The sequence below is a fragment of the Solanum pennellii genome, chromosome 8, assembly GCF_001406875.1.
Source record: "Solanum pennellii chromosome 8, SPENNV200".
In the NCBI taxonomy this organism is placed as follows: Eukaryota; Viridiplantae; Streptophyta; class Magnoliopsida; order Solanales; family Solanaceae; genus Solanum; species Solanum pennellii.
The window spans coordinates 67649471-67672378 of NC_028644.1; the positions used below are offsets into that span (position 1 = coordinate 67649471).

Below are 22908 nucleotides of genomic sequence, written 5' to 3' on the forward strand. Positions count from 1 at the left end.
TCAAAAGTAAAGTATATCACACGATATTTTAAAAAATATTTAATTTATTTTATACATATAAAAATGAAGCCTATAAATTTTTGACTACCATGAATATATGCTCGATTGAAACGGATGTCACAATTAATTTTAACACAAGTTATGTAGAATCTTATTTTGAGATGAAGATGATTAGGTGTGCAAATAAAATTTCACGTTGATAACCAATAAAGAAAAAAGCTACATAAAAATATACACAGTGATATTTGAAAGTGCAATTTTTTTTTGTAAAAAATCGTATAATTTAACTCAAAGTAGATAATATCACATGATACTATAAATATATTTTGGGTTAATTTATTTCAATAGGTAAAAATTAGTTGCGAAGGAAAAATAATGATGAAGAGGATATATTTTTTTTTAAATAGGTAAAAGACCTTTCACATATTTAAAAATTTATATTTAAAAAAATAATAAGTTGTGATCTATTTAAAAGTAAATTACTTGTCTAATGGGAAATCCACACTATAATATTCAGAGACATATGAATTCCATCATTTTCTTTGTATTTTATTTGTATATTTTGTAGGAGTTGTTGGGTTAAAATAATAATTAAGAAGTAATTGTTAAGTTTATGGTGTAAAATATTACTAATTGTATAATTTATATATTTCTAGTGGAAGCATAAGGATGCCAAATTGCCAAGTGGTAATCAAACTAATAATTAAGTGTTTAATTAATTTATTTATTTTTGAAAAAAGTAGGAGGTTATAATCAAACTTATCAGAATAATTTTGTATTTATATATTTCCTTCCACTTGCAACCATGATGTGGAAATTGCAGAAACTTCAAGCCAGGTTCAATAACCCAAAATAATAATAATAATAAATTAATAATAAGAAAAAAGGACAAGAAATTAAAATATGGGCCATTACACCTGTAAATGTACAAAAATATTTTTTTTAATGATCAGAGAAAGAAAATGGATGGTAGCTTAAATAATTTTACATCCACTCACCAGCAAATATTATATTTTTCGTTCTATTTTATATGAGTTAATTTTAATTTTATATAAAATTTAAAATATAAATTAATTTTTTTAAAAATGTTGTAATTTGAAATAAGTTATAGATATTTGTATAGTTATAAATCAATTCATTAAAGATATAATAAAAATATGTATTTTATTGATTAAAAAATGAATTATATAAATTGTGATAAAATATCAAACAATTACCTAACAATTTTGGAAGGAAATATTGTTATTATCTAAAAGCTAATTATTAGAAACAATTTTTTCCCCTTAATAGGGGCCTAATTATTACCAAAAATATATATATTGCCTTGGTCAACTTTTGTGGTACCACTAAGGGCCAAATTTCTCCCTTAAAATAAAAGAGAAAAAAAAGTCATATTTGTTCATTTATAAAAGAAAAAAAAAGAAAGATAATTTATAATATTATTGTGCGTTACACTTACGTTTATATATTTTTTTAATTTAATGTTATACTGTTAATCAAGATATGTTTCCAAAAATTTAAAAAAGACTCAATATTATTATATCAACCTATTTATTTTAACTAAAAAATGACATGCTAGCTCTTTATATCAACTCTTCTTTTCATTGTTACCCAAAGTCATTAACACAGTCATCATCGTTAGTAGCATAAATCATTTATACATTTTTTATTTTTTAAAGTCAAATTTATTTATCGATAATTTGGCAAAAATAATCGCTAAAAAATCAAAATATCAATAATTTTGAATTTTGGTGAAAGAAGAGAATTTGATGTAGAAGTTTGAACGAGGATTAACGAAGAAAGAGTAGATATAGATATTAGTTATGCTTAATAATTTTAAGAACGTATGTGGATCGATGTTATATCACTAATGATATATGTAGCTCGATATTATAATTCGAGGGTAGTATTACTATTATTTTTAAATTGTTGAAGAAAAATATAACTTTTTAATCGTGAAAGAGTTAAATTTTTTTTTGAACTATGTGAAAAGGAATAAATTTATCCTATGTTAATAGGTGTTGTATATATCCTCGTCGCTATTCAAATGAGCTAACGTGCCTATATTTTTAAACAACAAAAGCTTAGCATATGATGTCACACGTTTCATAATTTATAACTTTTTATATCGTTAAAAACAAATTTAATCCTTTTTGGTATGTAATTTCTGCTATTTATTGTTATATATTTTATTTGTATCTAGTGTAATCTTTTGATATTTATAATAAAAAATTCTCTACTGGTTAAATCTAACAAAATAAAGTTTGATAAAAAATTAAAAAGACTAAAAATGTTAATTTTAACAAATTTAAAGAAAGAAAATTGTTAAATGCATATTTAACAGACTATTTTGAACAAACAATAAAACATAGGTGACCATTTTGTCATTTTACAAAAATATGTAATGCTGCAGATTTGCTAAAGCTCCATTTTTGTTTGCTTGAATGTACTGTTTTTGCTTAATCTGATGAAAATCTTGAAAAAAATTATGCAGATTTGCTAAAGCTCTCATCTTTCTCTGTAAATACCTCTTTTGGAGTTTCAGGCATAGTCGAACAGTGAAGAACAAAGAGGGAAAATGCTCCAGTATCAACGGCAAGTATGTGTAGTGGAGCAGAAACAATGAGATAAAAAATTGCTGACAGGTTCAAAATAGTTATGGTGTTTTGCAGGTTTTGAATTCTTTGGTGCATTTCTATGCTCGTTGTGGGTTTATTGGTATTGCTAGGCAGGTGTTTGATGAAATGACTGAGAGGGATGTTGTGTCTTGGAATAGCATTTTATGTGAAAGTGGGTGAATTAGTTGTCGTGCAGAAGTTGTTTGATGAAAGGCCTCAGAGGAATTAGTGGGGTGGAATGTCATGATGACTGGGTATTTGGATTTTCATAAACCTGGGAAGTGCTTAAAGTTGTTCCAAGAAATGACAAGGCGGGGATTGAATGTTTACGATGCGACGATAGTTGTTGCTCTTTCTACTTGTGCTCGGTCAGCTCGAATGAATGAAGAAAAATCTGTTCATGGCTCTCTTATTAAGGTATCTAAAGGTTTGAATTTGATTGTTAGTTCAACTTTGATTCATATGTATAGTAGATGCGGAAGAGAAGACATTGCTCGTCTAATTTTTGATAGGATGTTGGTCAGGAATATAGTATGCTGGAATGCGATGATTTTGGGTTACTGCATTCATGGGAACTCAAAAGATGGCCTTAATCTGTGTGCAGACTTGGTGAATTGTAGTTTAGAAGATGGAGAAATAAATTAGGTTAAGAACATGAAACAAGGCGAAGGGGATCATGTGCTTCCAGATGAAATCACTTCTGTTGGTGTCTTATGCGCTTGTGTCCATGAGGAACTGGTGACACAAGCAGGAAGATATTTCAGCTATATGAGTGATTTGCTTGGTGTAAAGCCCAATTTCGCACATTATTGGTGCATGGCTAATCTTCTAGCACATGTTGATCTAATGCAAGAGCCAAGAGACAATAAAATAACTAAAGAACATTCCGATAGAGAGCATTTGCCACTATCATCCTCGTTGCGGTCTGAATTGCTTGGCTTGGCTTGTTTTAGAGGGGATGTAACGTTAGGAGAACAAATTGCGAATAAGTTGATTGAACAAGATCCTGAGATATTTTGGTGTCATTTGTTGTTGGTCAACATCTATGCTGCAGCCAGTCATTGGGATGAAGCAGCTCAAACTAAGGAGATGTTGAAGAAGAAAAGTATGGAAAGAGTGCCAGGTTGCAGTTTAAAAAAACTTAAAAGAATTAGTTCACAACATGATAGCGACATAAATTGCAGGTATCTTTGTGTGATTCTAGTTAGAGACATCTTTTGTATAAACAGGTGGGGAGATTCCCATCATGATTTTACTGAATAGGACAATGCAGTAGTACAATTGGCTTCTTGGTTTATTATCATTTTGCCCTCTAGTTATTAACATATCAAGGAAGGTATTTTAAGAATCGCATGACACTGATCTCTACTGGTCATCTGATCTTATCGGTGTCACAGATGATGCCTCCTCCTGTAGTTGGTGTCTTTTATTTTACATGTGGAATAGCCCTTGCCTTTAAGAGAAATCCATTGTTAGATGCATGACTCCAAATGTTCTTGTATGATACATGGTCACAAAGTTTGTCCTACATCTTGAAACTATATTGACTGGGAACTTAAAAGTGCTACTTTACAAATAATTATTTACGTTAAAGGAAGATTGCATTTGGCATCATTAGCAAATCATATTCCTTTATTGTTAAACTTAGTCGTAGTACTTCCCATTTTTTGGTAAATAATTTTATTCATACTGGAAGACTATCATTTGTTTTTGTGAAATATGAATATATTCCTGGTTGATGGGGTGTCTGTTCACAACATGATAGCGACATAAATATGAAATATGTAAGCGGCTTTCTATTCCATCTAAAATCTTCATGCTATTAATTCGTTGTGGTTGTGAGTAACAGAAGATTGATTTGATCTGAGCAATCTTCTTCTCTAAGTTAAAAAAGAAATTAAGTTGGCTCAATTAGTTACTTTCTTATCATATTTATATATGTGAATATTTGTCCATCTGCACTACTAGTCCGAGTTGATGTACTTACGTAAGAGCAAATATACTAAGTTTTGTGGTTAACTTTAACTAGTAACTGACTACTCTTTGTCAAATGTTGCTTCTGTGCTGAGAGTTTCACTTTTAATATAGTGGATTTGGGGCAAGGACTTTCATTTTACAGTTTGATATTGTCAAAGTTACCTTTCCTTCTTTTGGTGGATAGATTTTTTTTCACTGGAGGTAATAGAATTGAACTGTATTAGCAGGCTTTTAACCATGTTAGCTTAACTTGATGAGCTAGCTATAGAGAGAGCCAATGGTAGATCAATGCCTAACAACGTCTCTAAGTTAATCCACCAGAATATCTTTGAAATTTTACGCAAACCTTTAAACTGGTAGCCCATGTCTTAGAATTCAAATTCTTTGGGCATAAATTAAACATCTTATTACTGTTTTCTTCATTTGAAATACAGTTTGTCTGTGCTTCTTTGATACTATGGGGGCTAAGAAAGGAGAAATTTAGAATGTGTTAGAATCGAAAGTCAGCATCGGAAACATCTAAATATCATGGTAAGTTCCTCCATACATTTGGTGTGAATACTGAATAATATTTCTTTTTATTTGAGATATAACGAATTGTATACCTTTGTGATCTCAGGCATCCTGTTGATTGTTCCTCTCTTTAGTCTAAAGCTATGCCCTTGTCTAAGAGTGGTGCAAAGTAGAGCTTTACTGGAAAATAGCACCAAGATGTTGAGCTCATGGTATTCCCTATCTCATCTGCTTATGATGTTGTTAAGAAGTCCCACATCGGTAGAGGGATAGGAAATTGGTTTCCTTGTATCGACTTGGACAAACCTCCCCTCATGAGCTAGCTTTTGGGGTTGAGTTAGGCCCAGATGAGTACTAGTTGGATTTAAAGTACTCTTCGTATGTCGATTTTAATCCTATTGTTTTTCTAAGAGTATTTGACATTATGATAAATTTATGTATAGAACTTCCAATATTACTATTTATATTATTTTTTTGAACCTTTTATTTACTTTTTCTTTTAGTTAGTATAATGATTACATGAGTTCAACCAAAATGGAGAAACACGATCAATGAGTATTCATATAGCTAATTTCAATTTGTTTGGGATTGATGCATATTTGTTGTAGTTTTTGCATGATGTCCTTCAACATTAGTGAACTAACTCATGCTTTTGCGCTGTCACGAGAGAAAATTGAAATCTCGGGTCGTAATGTGAATCTTCCATGACTTCAATTTAGTCGGCCCTAATATAAATATCGAACACCACATGAAAAGCCAAAAAGAAAAATATTATAACCCCTTTATGATGATTGATTTCAACTCCATTGCTTTTCTTGTCACACAAAAGGGAAAAATAATTTTGTTGCCTTCCTTCTTGTTGGGCCAATAATAATATGGTAGGAAAGACACCAGGTAGCCATTTGTGATTACATTATTTAAAATATAATCAATTTTGATATACTATTTAAAATTTAGTCAGTATTGGCAACTTCATACTGTCATTTGAATGGTTTATTATTAAAATATAAACATTGCTTGCATAGCCATAGCCGGCATTATTAATCTTTTAACCCTAAAATTGTTGTATTCATGAAAATTAAGACCCAAAAAAAAAAAATCATTGAAATTTTTTATGTTGTGTTTTCTTCGAAAAATAATGTTTTCATAAAATTAAAAAAAGAAAACCATGATCTTATCTTCCTCTTATTGGTGAGGAAGTATCAAAAATACAAAAAAGGCCTTTTGTGTAGCTTAGCAAAATTGACAACTTATATTAAATGATGAATTCTTTGGCCTTATGGTAAAGCCAGAAAAAAAGAATATAGTAATACATTTTTTTAAAGAGGACAAATTAAATTTCAATTGGATATTCGACAAATTATATGTCAAATGAAAATATGAAATAGTGTAGTAGTTAGTTAGTTAGTTATATTTTATTATATTATTTGGTAGTGCTTCATAATTATATCATGAGGTTTGGCTTATTGTGTGTTAGATAATGTTTGGTAGTAAAGGATAAAGCACATTAACTAGAATCATGTATTGTATCGTACTTTATTTATTTAGTTATAAAGATATATATTAATCGATGATATAATTTATTTATTATTTATTTTACTTTTCTTAAAATAAAATGGTAGTGTCATTTTATCACAGATAATTTTTGTAATTAAGTAAAAATTATTTAAGTAACTTGATAATGTAAATATTGTTAATTGCTCAAGAACAAGAACATCGTGCCACACATATTACAACATCATAAGAGTAAACAAAACGTTGAAGAATCTAATTAGGTACATATGAAAGTGAAAGGGTTGTGAATAAAGGACGAAGACGATTTTTTTATTTTTATTTTGAAAGATCTAACTAGTTTCGATTTATATTGAAAAATAATTTTATTTTGATACCTTGAAATTGGAACGATATAGTGATTAGAGGACAAAGACATAACATTGAAGGTCCAAATTTTGGTCAAAGGCTCACAATAATGATATATTTTAGCGTTATTTATGAAAGGTCAAATTAAAGTAGATTTCTATAGCTGTCCATGAGGCTGCATATGCAAAAAAGAACTAAACTTAGAGATAAATGACATGTTATAATCTTTATCGACTTTTAACAACATTTATAAAGAGTTTAATTATCTTTGAGAAAATATATTTAATGACAATTAACTATTATCATTTATCAGATACTGTTAAAGATCATTTTTAGTATAGTATTTATATGATCATGTTATATATGTAGGATATCAAGAATTTCTCTATTTTATATCTGAATAAAAATAAAGAAAATTCATCCATTCCACCGTACTCCATGAAAATAACATATATTAGATCAAAATTGTGAACTCTTTTTGCCCTTCAATACTACTATATTATATAATATTATAGATGAAGAATATTTGAAGTTAATTTTTCTTGTTTAAGTTTTACACAAACGTGACTCATTGTTGTCTAGCACTATATATTCCACTTTGAGCTAATTCTTAATGATTGAACTAAATATTCCATTTAACATAATTAAAAAATATATTATATTCTCGTTAATATTCTATAGTGGAATAACTTTATTATTTCAATTTTTAACTTGAAGAAAAGAAAAGGATGCAATTATTATTAGTAAAATTAACCATCCACATAAGGAGTATTATCATCCAATTAAAGAGATATGTATAACTTAAAACAAAAGCAATATAAGTGTCACATTTATGATTTATCATTGTGGCTTAATCTTTGAGAATACTAATCAATTAAGTTATTAATTAATTAAGACCCTTAAGAATATTATCTAGACCATTATTAATTTTTTGAAATGTTTTTGTGGCCTACAGAATATATTACTTTCGATTTTCAGATAATTATCCACTTCTTTTGTAGCAATATACCACCTATTTTCTTGGAGGATCGTACATCAAGAATATTATATTTTATATGTAAATATATTGGGAAACTTTCAAATATAGCCACTTAAAAATAATTAATTACTCTCCATAGCCATAGTTTGATAATTACAATTTATAGCTACATGTTATATGGAGGAGAGAGGCGAGCGAGACTGGGAGAGAGAGGCGAGAGGCGAGAGAGGGGGGAAAGAGTGGGAGAAAGATGAAATGTATATGTATATTAGTTTGATAATTGCATATTATACATATGTATTTGTATATATGGCAAGAGAAATTGGGAGAGGGAGGAGAGAGGCGAGCGAAACTGGGAGAGGCGAGCGAGAGAGGGCAGAGTGTGGGAGAGAGGTGAATTGTATATGTATATAATTATATATAACTGTATATTATGCATATACATTTGTATAAATGGCAAGCGAGGTTGGGAGAAAGAGGAAAGAGGCAAGCGAGATTGAGAGAGGGAGGAAAGAGGCAAGCGAGAGAGGACAGAGAGTGGGAGAGAGATGAATTGTATATGTATATAGGTTAAAAAATTGTATATTATACATATGTATTTGTATATACTGGCGAATTATACATATACAAACATGACTAATTATACAAACTCGAAGTCAGCCCATATAATTATCTATAATGTTAGTAGCGGGTGGTAGTTATATCAAACTATAGCTATGATGAGTAATTAAATAGTATAAGTTCACTTAGCCGCATAATTTTTCCAATATTAAATTAATAAATATGATTTAAATATCTCCTCTAAGGTAATTTTTGCGAACTAAATTTACATTTTAAACTTAAACAAAATATTCTGGTGGTCAGAGACGGAGCTAGATGGCGAAAAGGAATTTACTCAAAATCTTTTTCAAACTAAAATTTTATAATATAATATAAAATCAATTTTTTTAAAGGAAATTTCATTGGCAATGCGCCAATCTCTTTTATCTTTTTTTACTTTTCACTCGGAGTTTAGAGTTCACATTAAGTCTCGATTAAATTTGAATCACACACTGCAAGGACTCATCGAGGTGACGCTTCCAACATGATTTTCTCCATACCTAGAGCTCGAATTCTTTCACTCAAATTAAGAATGAGACAGTCTCACTATACCACAATTCACATTGACAATCGTGATCCGTTTAACTTTGGAAACTACAATATTGATGAATAAAGACAAATGAATATTTAAAAGCAAATAAAGGAAATTTCCTTGACAATATAAATATATAATGTACCTCCTCCCCTAAAGATTAGGAAACTACGTATACCATATTTTAGAAGCAAATAAAGGAAATTTCCTCAACAATATAAAATATATAATGTACCTTCACCTTTTAAGATTAGGAAACTACCAATACCATGGTCCATATACTTTTTTTTAAAAAAAAAAATAAAAATTCTTAGAAATAAAAGAAATTTCCCAAGAATAGTAAACTTTTGGAATTAGTTGCTTAAAGTGTCCTTTAACATCATAAAAATTATATTAACAAACTATTGACATTTTATTTTGTGAATATGAGCTAATGTTTCACATCGAAACTAGATTGAATATTTTCTCGATTCAAATTACTGGCATTATTATTATATCTAATGTAAAATATGCTTATTTTTAATAGAGAACATTATTTTCACTATTAGAAAACAAGAAATTAACAACGAATAAGATTTCATACGAAGTACTAACTAACAAAATTAAACACGTACAAATATAAGTATATTTACTAAATAATTTTGTCATTATTTAATATCATCATCATAAAAATGATTAATTGATTAATAAAATAAATCGAAGCAAAATATTAGATAATTCTTTTAATTTATTATAATTTTGATTAACAGAATTACGTGATATTATCAAAATAGTCAAAATCCCTTCTTATTAGGTAGAACAACCAAAAGGAACAAAGACATATCTCTACTCAATATTAGTCAAGCTAAGGTTTACAATGTCAAATTTAGTCGTAATGAAATAATATTTTGCAAAAAAATAAAATTTTATTATAGCTGTCGTCCACGTGGGTGCATGTGCAAAAAAAATTAATTAAATGACTTTAGAGAAAATGACATATTAACAACAAGATTAAATTAGTTCAGTCACTTGTTTCCCATTGTGTTTACATACTGCTAAATTGTTTTATTTTTTTGGACTATAACACCACCTGTTTTCTTCACCAATACTATGGATTTATGGTTTGCCTATGCTTTTATGGAATTAAAAATTGACATTACAACTAATTTATAGAAAATATAACAATTCATTATTTTCGGCCTAGTTGACAACAAATAACAAATTATATATATATATGACTACTATTAGTGTAATATTTCGACCATCGTAGTTTGAGAGATAGGGATGTGTTATACTCTGACAATTCACATAATATGAACTAAAGGGATAATATGGACAAGAGGAAATAACACAAATCACTTTACGATTTACAGTGAAGTCTACATTTAAATATATTTTAGATAATTTTTAAAAATTAATGAATTCACGTGAACTCAGGTGTCGTATGCTAGCTCGACATTTGGTTACATGCCACAACGTTGAAATAATATTTGGATTAGAATAATGAGTATTTGTAACAAAGTTGAAAACAAGAAAATGGGTAATGTACAAGAGAATAATTAACTACGAAAAATAGTAATTTTAATTTTTAAAGGTGAATGAAGATATAGAGCATAGTATAGTATATATTGTGCATAATATTCTCTAGTTGATGAATATTTACAACTGTAAAGTGTTTTAATTTCTAGAATTTCTTGTTAAAGTTTGGTAAACGTGACTCTTTGTTAATTTGTCTATGCCACTAGATTCCTTTAATTATTGTTATGCTAATTGCTAGCTAATATAGTATGGAAGACATTGTTAAAGATGCTATATGTACGGTAAGAATAAGGATTAACAAAGTTAAATCTTTTGATTCAAAATATTCCATTAAGTGGAATTACTTTTATCAATTTTGTGATCGATGGTTATAATTCATATGTAGTAAAAATTATTATCTTTTAAAATATTTATATATAATTTAGATAATTATTATAGAGATAGGGGTGTGGGTAGGGGCGAGGGTGTTCACTCGAGCCTGCTTGATAAGAAATTATTATATATATATATAAGGTAAAAGAGTCTGATATACTCCTCAACTTTGTCATATAGAGCTGATATACTCATGTTATGAAAGTGACTCATATATACCCTTACTTATAAACAAATGACTCACATATACCCTTTTTCTCTAGCGGAAATGGCAAAAGAAAAATTTAATCTAATCTTTTATTATTTTTTATCTAAAAAATATAATCACATATGAGTAAATTTAATTCTCGTCAAACATATTTTTTTTGACTTTTTTTTCTTTCAATGACTAGAATTATTATTTTGATAATCAAATTTTATGTTTCACTAATATTCTTGTAAAACTTATTGTAGATAACCAAAGTTTTTTCTTCGAATATAAAAATCAAATTACAATATAGAACAAAAATTTTTTTTAAATTTTTTTCTTTAAACTAAGGAATGAAAGTAAGAATAAGAAACTCAAATAATTATAATAAAAGAAGTCAAAATAATTTATGTATGAAAAAAATTAAGATATACCTTGAACTTTGATAGAAGAACCATATATACCTCTAAATAATTTTTTAAAAAAAATCAAAAGTAAAAAAATAATAATTTAAAACTAATTTTTTGACTTCCGTTAAATGAAGGATATATGTGAGCTCATTTTGTAACGGCAGGGATATATGTGAGTTGTTTGTTATAACGGTAAGGACATATATGAGCTACTTTTATAACGAGGGGTATATCAGCTCCAAATGACAAAATTGAGGGGTATATCAGACCCTTTTCTCTAAATATAAAGTATTCTTGAGATTTTGAATCCTTGGAAACCAGACTAGAGATTACCTTCAAAATTCATGTCTAAAATTTAATTTTTCACTTAACGTGAGAAAATTGAAAAATATTTTTTCCTATACTGAAAACACCCTAAAGAAAGATAAGTGTCACATTGCTATTCGATTAATTAAGTCAATAAAATCCCTATAGATATTATCTTTCGGCAAATTAATCATTTTAAAATATTGCTAAGTGGCAATTTGATTATTTTTTTTTCAAGAATTTGAGTTATATAATGTATGAGCTCATTATCCACTTTCTTTTTTCTTTTTTCCTTTTTTGGTAGAATCAATTTACACCATTTTCTTCAAGATCGTAATAACATAAGAATCTAAATGATGTGAAGTCAAAAATAAAGAACCGTATTTTCCACTCTAAAAAGTAATTAAAAATGGAAAAAAGTAGCAAAAAATGTGTATCAAGATTCTTTATAGTTTTTGTTAGGGCCAAATAAGGAATTTATTTATTCTTATGATTGTCATATTCAAGTTATATGCTTTATTTTTATTCTAATTTGCAAGAATCAATCTAGAAGATTAACATTTCATGCACGTTTTGATTCAATTTTGTCATAAAAAGATACAAAATAATCACAATATTTGTTACTAATATCTTAATTAACTAAATTATATATATTGTTTCCAAGAAATTCACATGCAAAAGTAAAGAAAAAGATGCTTAAAAAAATTCTTACAAATGGTCCATGAGTTGACAATTAAAAATTATATTCCCCCAAATTGTTAGGCATATAGAATTTAATTTTTTGTATATTATTGGCTTATTTGTTTCTCACCTTGTACATTCTTGGTATTTTTTTAAAGGTTTTTTTAGACATAAATCCATGTGCTTATATAGTGTTGTCTATTTTGTATTTGCTATGATATTAATTGTTTGTGTGCAAGTAAAATTTTATAATGATAATTGGAAAAAAAAAATCAAACTATACATAACAACTTAGGTGTGCAGACTAGTCGTTTGAACAAGTAAGACATACATTATACATAAAAACTCATACGAGATACAATCAGACTTATTTGTATTTTTCATATGTCGTATTAATTTGTTTGTTTAACTTTATACAAGTTTAAGCACACACTATACGTGCATTCAAAATTACAATAAATATATATAGACGTTAGCTGAAACAAATTAAAAAACGCAATACGTCTTTTCGAAATTATTTTAAAAGAAAGAAATTACAAGCTAAGGCATGCATGAATGAATCTTAAAGAAAACCTCGAGACAAAGCAAATGAAAACAAACGTAGCTTTTGGAGTTACACATTACTATGAAAAAATCCCTTTTTTTGTGCTATAAACATATCAAAAGCAGAGAAAAAGGGTATTCTTATTAATTCTAATTTACTCTATTTATTAATGAAATATTTTTAGTACATAGTTTTCATATATATCGATGCTTTGACTTTGCCTTTTTTTCACTTTCACTGTATCTGCATGCATGTGATCTTATTCCCATTTTTTCGATACCACGCCTACCATGGCACCCCCCAATGCACATCCTTTTTTCATGCTTGATACATAAACGAGCATCTTAAATTTATCAGAATATTTTATATATTTAATCGAACTAATTTATATTTTGATTGAATATTTTTACTTCTAACAAGGTGTTTATTAAGTAGATATTTTTGTTTCAAATTTTAATTTTTTTATGTGTATTTTCATTTTCGTCTATTAGATAATTAAGTTAAATAACTACGTGAATTATGTAATTTTCTTTAGTTATATGTGTTCGCTTCAATAATTCATAAAACCCTAGACATTTTCCTATTTGAGGTTGATTCGTATGAACAAAGGGGATGGCATGTTTTATGTGTTTAATTTGATTATCTAATCAACGAATAAAAACACACATTTAAAAAAAAAATTGAATCGGAAGTGCATGCCTTATTAAAATATTTTATTCGAAATTGAGGTGTTCAATTGAAACATGACTGATTGAGTGTCTGAATGGAATATCATAACAAGTTTAAAAGGTTGATATCTATGTATTAAGTTGTATTTTATATAATTATTTTAGTGGATTTCACTAAATATACATGAAATGAGAAAAAATTTCGATACGCTCCTATAATGAACTCGTTGGATAAAGCTTTAGTTCCGCCCCTAGCTTGTTCGAAGAAGGGCCACACCCTCTTACGATATAACAATAACAAACCTCATATGATATAAAATATCAATATTATAAATTAATTTACGACTCAAATATATAACCTATAAATTATCACAAAGAGAAATAATTTTAATATTGACTATTACTCCAAAGTCTTTCAACCGGTAAAATCAATATATAATACTTACATAGTACTTATTTTTAATTAATTTGCTTCATACAACTATGCAACGTTTGCTTGTCCATAGTGGTGGCATTTGCTTTATAATAACCAAATAAAATAAAGACAAATTAGCCGTCTCTAGACCTTTATCACCACATTTTGCCAAGCACTAATTCATTTTCTTTAGGACCCAATTATTAAATTTTATAATTAATCGGCCAATACAAAGCTAACTAATTATTATTTTTTAATTAGTTATAGATCTCTCTAATGTCTTCATATAGGGACAATAAGACAAACTAAACTAAAACGAACATTTAGAATTTTGCACATAGAATATGAAAACAACTGGCAAAAATATATCAACCATGAGCATTTAGAATGTATATATATGTAGAAAATGAAAGCACAACTGGCTAAAATAAATTAACTAGACCCTCTTTGGGAAAAGGAAATATAAGTTGGAAAAAGACTACTGAAAGGAGCATCACTAATCCAACCACAAATTAAAAATTTAATTAATTAACCCAATAAAATGACAAATTAATATGGTTAAGAAAATAACAGACACTTTTAAGGCAAAACGACAATCTTATATCGAGTAATACTCTTAAGACAACGTTTTGATTTTACTAATACTTACTTTAAGTCTCTAGTTTATTAAAGTGAAAAATACTTACTATCAAGATTTTTTGTATTATTAAATTCAAAATTAATTATATTTATTCCACCATAATCATCGATTTGATCATGGATTATACATCAGTGTTAATTTATAATCATGTTAACGATTCATTATTTCCCAACTGCAACAACTATATCAACAACTTAGAAACTTCAAAGAAAAAGACAACTTCCAGAATTTATTAGATATTTCATGTTTTTTTATTAAAAAAATTAAATGTCGGTCTTTCTTATTCTTTTCAAATTTCAACTACATAACTTTTCACATTTCATTGACCGTTTAAAACTTATTATCCATTCCTTTTTAATTATTAGTCAAAATTGTTATCGTTTCACTTCACAAAAGAAAATCATGACAACTAAAAAGTAATGAAAGGAGTATATTTTTCCTATTATAGAAAATTATTTTACCTTCTTTGAAAATAATCTCTCTAATCTATAATAGTAAGATAGCTTCATTCAAACTTTATTTGCGTGATTATATACAAGTAATTACTTTTAAGAGACCTAATAACCAAAGGAAACCATAATTTTTTTAAAAAAAAAATTTCTTTCGACCAAATTTTCAAATGTCTTCACCAAAGGCAACAGGGTGGCAACGTGTATTACAAAAAAAAACCAAAGTCATTGTTTCGTGGTCAACAAAACAAACAGTCCATCAATTAGAGAAAAAGAATACATAGAAATTAAAACTAAACCAAATAATACTCTAATAATATTAAATTAATAATAATATTTACAAAGACTAGATTCTCTTGTTGTAGTCCCAAATGGACAACACCAAGAAAACAGGGCATCATAAGTATAAACAAACTAAGTCAAACATTAAGACCCTACTTTAAAACATTATATAATAAAATAAATACTTATGTACAAATGTGTACTACAAACCAATTTCTATTTTTGCCAGCCTGTCCCTCTAATCTTCCACCAAACAAATTTAATAAAAGTCCCAATCTTTTTTTTCTTCCTTCTAATTCTTGAAATTGGTGGGTAAATATGGGACCCCAATATAGCCAACTATAACAACAACTACTATCACCAAATCCTTTCATTTTCAGTAATCTTTAAGCTATCTATGTACACCAACATCTGTTTTTTTCGTTCAAGAAAATGACTTTATCAACCCCAAATTGTATAGATTCTTCCTTACAATGCTACCAAGTGATAGTAACATTGCCCCACCTACACCCCCTGTGGGTTCTTCGTTTTCTTCCGCCTTTTGATGATAGATCGATGGCAATTCCTTTACTTTCAAATCACTCAATCCGATTTTCATCCTAACTGCCTCGATGATCTTAGAGTCAGATGGATTTCCAATAGCATCTGTTACATAGAACACATTCAGAGCTGTGTTATCACTTGTTGTCGATATCTCAGCTCTTGTCACGTTTAAACCATTTTCACGAAAGGTTCGTGTTACATCAGCTAATAGTCCTTGTTTGTCTCCCGTGGATAACTCCAGCCTCACTCCCTGTAATCCCAACGTGTTAATTAACATGCTCTGATTTATGTTCGCAAATTGGTTATCAGTTATCACTAGTATTAGTATAACATACCTCAGATGCTCTTCGCTCAATTGCTGCTTGTAAACATAGAATCACTCGCTGTTTCTCTGCTTCTGAACTAATTGGGCTTCCATCGGTATGCCTAATGAAGAATTCCTGAGACAATATTGTAGTATAAGTTTAGAACCTATGTACATTCATTGAACATGAATAAAAGAATATTACTACGAAAAAAGCAAGGAATATATACCGAGTGTACTCTGTCCCCTGCTGTATTAAGCGTAGCATGGAACACAACATACTGCATATCCGTCATGGTGCAAACAATGTCAAACAGAAGCTTAGGTCGATCCTTACAGTGAATATTTATAACAGAATAACCCTTCTCCAAGCAATTCAACACCGATACAATAGGGTTATCATTAGTCCTAATAATCGGCTTCCTTTCATAATCACGATCAGTAAACATCATCTGATGAAGCCTTCTTTCTGTATGGGTAACAGCCATAGACACCGATGTTTTAGCACTACGAATATCATTATCCCCCTTGAGAACGTTCCTTAAACGAGCTTCAATCGTGTCAATCTTCTCAGAATCCTCAATTGGAGACCCTGAATCACGTTCCTTAACATAAATAAGGGATGCAATTCGACCATTATGAGTCCACACCTTAGCTTCAACTACATTGCACTCTAATTCTGAGAGTACTGCAAAAACCTCCGATAATAAACCGATTCGATCCGTCCCCGTTAACTCCAGTGCTGTCAAACCATCAAAACACTTTGCACTTCCATAATGAATTGTTCCTAATGACTGAACAAAAAACATAAAAAACATGTAAATCAAAATTATCCATATAAATCACTCATTAAAAGAAAAATTAAGAAAATTAAGTACCTGTTCAATGTAACTAATTACACTTTCGTCAGTTAATTTGTTGCCATCCAAGTCAGTAACGTGAAAAACTGTACATTAAAACAACAAGTTGTAACGGCAAAAAAAAAAATTAGAACATATATTCAAAAGGCTAAAAAAAAATTAACAGCTAACGTACGCCTGATATTTATTTTTATTTATCCCTAAGAATAAATTATAGATGGATGCGCATTTTAGCAAAAATGCGCACTTTAACAAAAAGGGTGTATCTGTAAATTTGCACTTACCGTCCATAAACCACCGGCCGTCCGACGAGATGTAAGCTTTTTTAATGGAAAGATTCAGATCGGTAAGAACTTGAACTGCTTCAAGAAGAATTCCATGTTTTCTCGCACTATCAATCTGTTTAAAAATAAATATAATTAAAAAAATTTGAATAATTAAAAAAAATATTTTACTTGGTCAAAAAATTGAAAAATCTCCAGCAAAGTCGAAGAAGGTGGCTTACCATAACGCGAGTGGAATTTGAACAACCGGCATTGTCGATCATGACTCTGTAAGCAAAAAAAACAGTGAAAGAGACTATTCAGAAAGGCCACTAAGAGATAAATTTCTTTTCAAAATTTTGAAATGAACAAATTATTCACAAGGAAAAGTCAAGTGGATATAGAAAAATGAAGAGTCAAAGTAACGTGTAAAGGAAGAAAAATCAAATTATATTAGTTTAACTAAATATACAGTCTCATGATTCTGCTTAAATTTTTAATTAGAAGCAAACTCTTCGGATTAACGTAATATTGAGAAAAAATCATCTCCAGAATCACAAAATTTGAAAAAACAGAGACAATAATTAACTGTGTTATAGCAAAATCGAGAACATATTTGGGGGAAAAAAAAGTAAAACACAGAAAAGAACTTGAAGAACACAAATCAAATCAGAGAGAAAAAAAAGTGTGAGACTGACCTTGGAGTAGTCATTCGGAAAACAAGCTTTTCATATTCATCCAAATATGTAGGCCACTCCATATTTGATATTTCCATTTTCTTCAAACTAAAAAATTACAGCAACAGAGTTGAACGATGATGGAGAACAAAAGGGGTTTGAGTTCCTAAACCCAACAAAAAACTAATTCTTAACCAAAATTAACCCAAAAATAACTCCAAATATCACGTTTAAGTCTGAACAATCTTCTTCTTTGTCTTCGAGAAATTTCGTTGTGACTTTCTCTTTCTCTCTCTGGTAAGATTTTCCGGTGAAGAATTTACTTTCTCTCTCTAGAAATTGACACAGGCACCGCAAAGCACGCTTTGCTACTTTCACCTCTCTCGCTGTCTTTCCCTATTTATATATAAAGAAAAAGAAGAAAATATAATTAATCAGTTAATTTTTATTTAATATATTTTACTTTTTTTTTATTTAAGCAAAAGTGGGCCGGGCGGTTCTTTCACATGGCGGGACTATTATCTGCCCGTGCCCGGACGGACCTAATTTTTTAATTTTGTGGTGATTTTGTTAGATTGTGTACCAAAAATAATGGATTAATTTAACATCCATGAGGGAAAAAGAAAAAGAAAATAACTTCACATGTATTCTTAGGCATATATAGTGTTGTTATTTTATTAAAATAAATATTGATGGCTAAATTGAATTACAAGTAGCATTGCTTTGTATATATAAATTACTTTCTTTAATTTATCAATACATTTTTTTGATAGAAATAATTGACATCTCTTCATAATTAATACGAGACTTTTGGCTTGAATCATTAAGAACGTGAATGATTCAGTTAGGAGCACCATTCCAAAAAATAAATCATGCAAAGTGTGAGTTCGAATATAATCATATCAAATAACGTATTTTTTTAAAAATTTTTAGTCGGTCAAAAAAGTATTTTTCATGTGAGTTTGAAACAAATTAATTTTGAGACTTTCTTTCAGTTTTTTAATAATAATTAAGATCTCTTCATAATTATTACGAGGCTTTTGGTTTGAATCATTGAGAACGTGAATGATTCAGTTAGGAGGACCATTCCAAAAAATAAATTATGCAAGGTGTGAGTTCGAATATAATCATATCAAATAATGTATTTTTTTTATTTTTTAGTCGATCCAAAAAAATATTTTTCATGTGAGTTTGAAACAAATTAATTTGAAATAATTTATGTCTTCCGCTTTAATACAAATTTTAGAGTGATAATTTTTTATGATTCAAAACAAGCAACATGTAAATATAACTAACAAGAATTTGAATTTTTTTATTAAATTTTTTTTACATTTTAATCAACATAAAGAGCTTCAAATGAATATTTATGCATAATATGATAAAGGATGAATTAGTCATGTAATTTCATAATTCCATTATTACAAAGACTATGTATATTTCTTTTTTTTTATAAAGAAATTATCGTCAAAGTCTCGTATGTTTTATTATTAAAATTTACTATATATTTTTTAATGTGAATAAACTCTGAATTAATACAATAATCAAGAATTATACTAAAAATATAAATTATATAGTACACAAATTTTATAATGCAATGATCTTTATTGAGAAAAATGTAATAATGTTATAACCTAAGATCATTTTTTCAACTAACTGAAATAATTTTCTCAATTATTTCCTTTTTTTTTAGAACTTATTGTAAGATTTCAATTATGTTTTACTTCTAAGAGGAAAAAGTTTTTGGGGGAAGAGCTGTTTTGGGTGGTTCGAATGTCCAGGTCATATGCCACGTAGATAAGTTTTAAAAAAGGTACTTTGCGTGTTTTCTACTCAATAGAATCCTCGTTGGCTTTAGATCCACAGTGATGTGTCACTATATGTGACAATAATATTTGTTCGCTATTAACTTTATATATTTTTTAAGAAATTTTATATTATCATATTTTTAATATAATAAATGTAATGTATCTAAAAACAAACTTTTTAAGAAATTATATGGTATTATTGTTTAAATATAATAAACACAATAATTTGAAAAAATTATAAAGTAATAGAAAAAACTATAATTAATAATAAAAATAAATTAAAAATTAAGTATAAGATCATCTCATTAGATAGTTTGAAATAGTATAGTGAACGATTATTATAGAGCGGAAGTATATTTAATATTTTGAAAATATGGTGAAGAAATGATTTGGGAAAATGAAATGTGATTATTAAGAATGCTTGTGTATTAAGTTGAGATGTGCCGACCAATATTATGAGTTATATGACGTTCACACGTGACAATACTCCGCTCTTATTTTTGCTTTTTCCTTTGTCATTGTTTTCGGCCGGTCGGGTTCCTTTAAAATCCTATTGATTTTGATTTTGGGCCGCTTATTTTAAAACAATAATTTAAATTTTAAAAAATAAATTGATTTATTAGATTGATTTCGTAATGATTTAGGTGTTTTATGGTTCTTCCAATCGAATTATTGATTCTATAATAGTTACAAGCACTACTTATTTTAAGAAAGAGAAATTACTGGGCTATAATAGCTTGTTATCAGGGGCGGGATCATTTTCAACGGAAAATTATACTATTTATATATGATTAAAATAATTCTTATGTATATATAGTAGATGTCGAACTCCTTCGATTACTCCATATATCTATTTCTACGAATTTTGAATCTCTTTATTGAAAATGCTGGCTCCACCATTACTTATTATATTAAAAGTGTCTAAAATATACTATGTAATTATTTTGTATATAATTTTCTTTCCGACGAAGAGTGTCCACGTGGCCATGCCACTGAGGTTGGGGTGGGGGAATATATGTAATACAACTACTATGTTTAGTGACCTACATGGAAGATTACTGACTGACTGAATGCTTAAACTTAAAGAAATCGTCACTTCCAAATTATAATAAAATTCCAAATGTTTTGATTTGTTTTTATCGACAAATAATGAAGCCAATAACGTATTCTAACTAAAAGGAAACAAAAAAGGAAATTTATAGCGTTATTTTCAAAATTTGTTGATATTTACAAAGTTGTTATCCACAAATTAAAACGATTCTCCAAAATATGAAAATTATGGGATAGATCATAATAAAAATATCATTTATATCATTTGAGAATATAATATAATTACTTTCTAAATCAATTCATTGCTTAAAATCATCTAAGAATATATCAGATGAGATTTCATACCTTTAATCGTAGTTGAATTATTTTGTAATCAACTAGTTTACAAAAAAAAGAAAATTCCTTTCTTTCTTTTGAATTTTTAATAAAAGATTCTTTCTAAATTTGAATTGTTAACTAATTTGATACTTAATTACTTAAATCTATATTTAGTGTATACTTGTAAGTGTTAATTGCTTACACATTAAAAGGATTTATAATTATATTTTTATTACTTAAAAAAACATCAATTTTCAAGATAATTGTATACAGATTCCTTCTTTTTAAAGGTTACAACAATTAACCCTCAATTATTTATTGTAAAAGAATCAAGTTTTTGTTCCGGTATAAGTCTAAATTTTAGTTCTGTCTATGTTGCGCTCACTCTCACTCCTATAATATTTGCTCAGATTACATATAAATGTTCTTAAATATATTATACTACTACTTACCAAACACTAAAAAATAAATTTTTAAAATCACTTAATTTTTTTTATATTTTAAAAATAAGTAAAAAAATAAATCTTTTCTTTTCTCATTAATTAATCATCATCATTTATCATGATATGACCCATAGCTTGATCTAATACTTATAATATTAATTTATTTTGCTACCTCCTCTTAGCTAAATGTTAGGTACAAAAATTGCGATTTAGGACCACAACATTATAGTTAATAAAAAACATGTACTATTATAACCTACTTATATATATATGTAAGGTCATCATGCTTGACACGATACACGTTCGAAACCTTTCATGCAAAGCAAAATTAATTAGCTCATATAATTCAAGACACACGCACAAAAAAAAGTAATAAAAGGTAGATCTAAATGGAGAAAATTCATGATGGTCGTGAGAAATCTAAAAAAATTTAACGTATATATATTTTTACGTGTATTTTTTTATATCTTATGATACTGTTTAAAAAAAAAATTGATTCCATCACTGAAAATATAAATAAAATGCTTAAGTTTATAGATCTACAATATTAGCATAACCAACAAATTAAGTACGCAGTACTAATAAGGTCCACAAAATATTAAAGAATAACATTTACTTATTTTTACGGCTTTTAATTTATATCTCGAGTACTATCAATAAATTGAATGTACTTTTCCTATTTGTATGTAACATTATTTTTGTATGATTAGCTTAAATGTACAAATTAAACCAAATAGAGGAAAATAACTTATATATATTATATTACGAGCCTGTTTGACATTACTGTTAAATTTACTTTTTTTAAAAATATTTTTTAAAAAAATAACTTTTCAGAAGCTAACTTATATATAACTAATTCGACGAATTTAAATAATTTTTTTTCTCAAATTGTATGAATTCTTATAATGCTATGACATTTGATTCAACCAAAAGACAACATTGTTGTATATATGCATATTTTATGAGTTACCATAAATGAAGTTTGGTATATAACGTGTGCCTCACCGTTCCACGTTCTAGTAATTTTTTTTCTACCAAAAATAAAAATATATTAAAAAAAGTTAGGTTTTATATATTGTGTCCATTACACCCCC

The 22908-nt window shown here is 28.0% G+C and overlaps 1 protein-coding gene and 1 pseudogene across 1 annotated transcript; one reads left to right on the forward strand and one right to left on the reverse strand.

Annotated features, from left to right (window-relative positions):
* Positions 1-805: 805 nt before the first annotated feature.
* On the forward strand, positions 806-5614 carry LOC107027301 (annotated as a pseudogene).
* A 9942-nt stretch (positions 5615-15556) lies between these two features.
* Positions 15557-18586, reverse strand: LOC107026757 (ACT domain-containing protein ACR8). Its single transcript, XM_015227837.2, has 7 exons — positions 18220-18586; positions 17764-17809; positions 17543-17657; positions 17277-17344; positions 16629-17192; positions 16430-16534; positions 15557-16344 (listed from the first exon to the last, which is right to left on the reverse strand). Exons 1-7 carry the CDS (start codon positions 18294-18296, stop codon positions 15976-15978), a joined length of 1344 nt encoding a protein of 447 aa, XP_015083323.1. The 5' UTR covers positions 18297-18586; the 3' UTR covers positions 15557-15975.
* Between the last annotated feature and the right edge of the window lie 4322 nt (positions 18587-22908).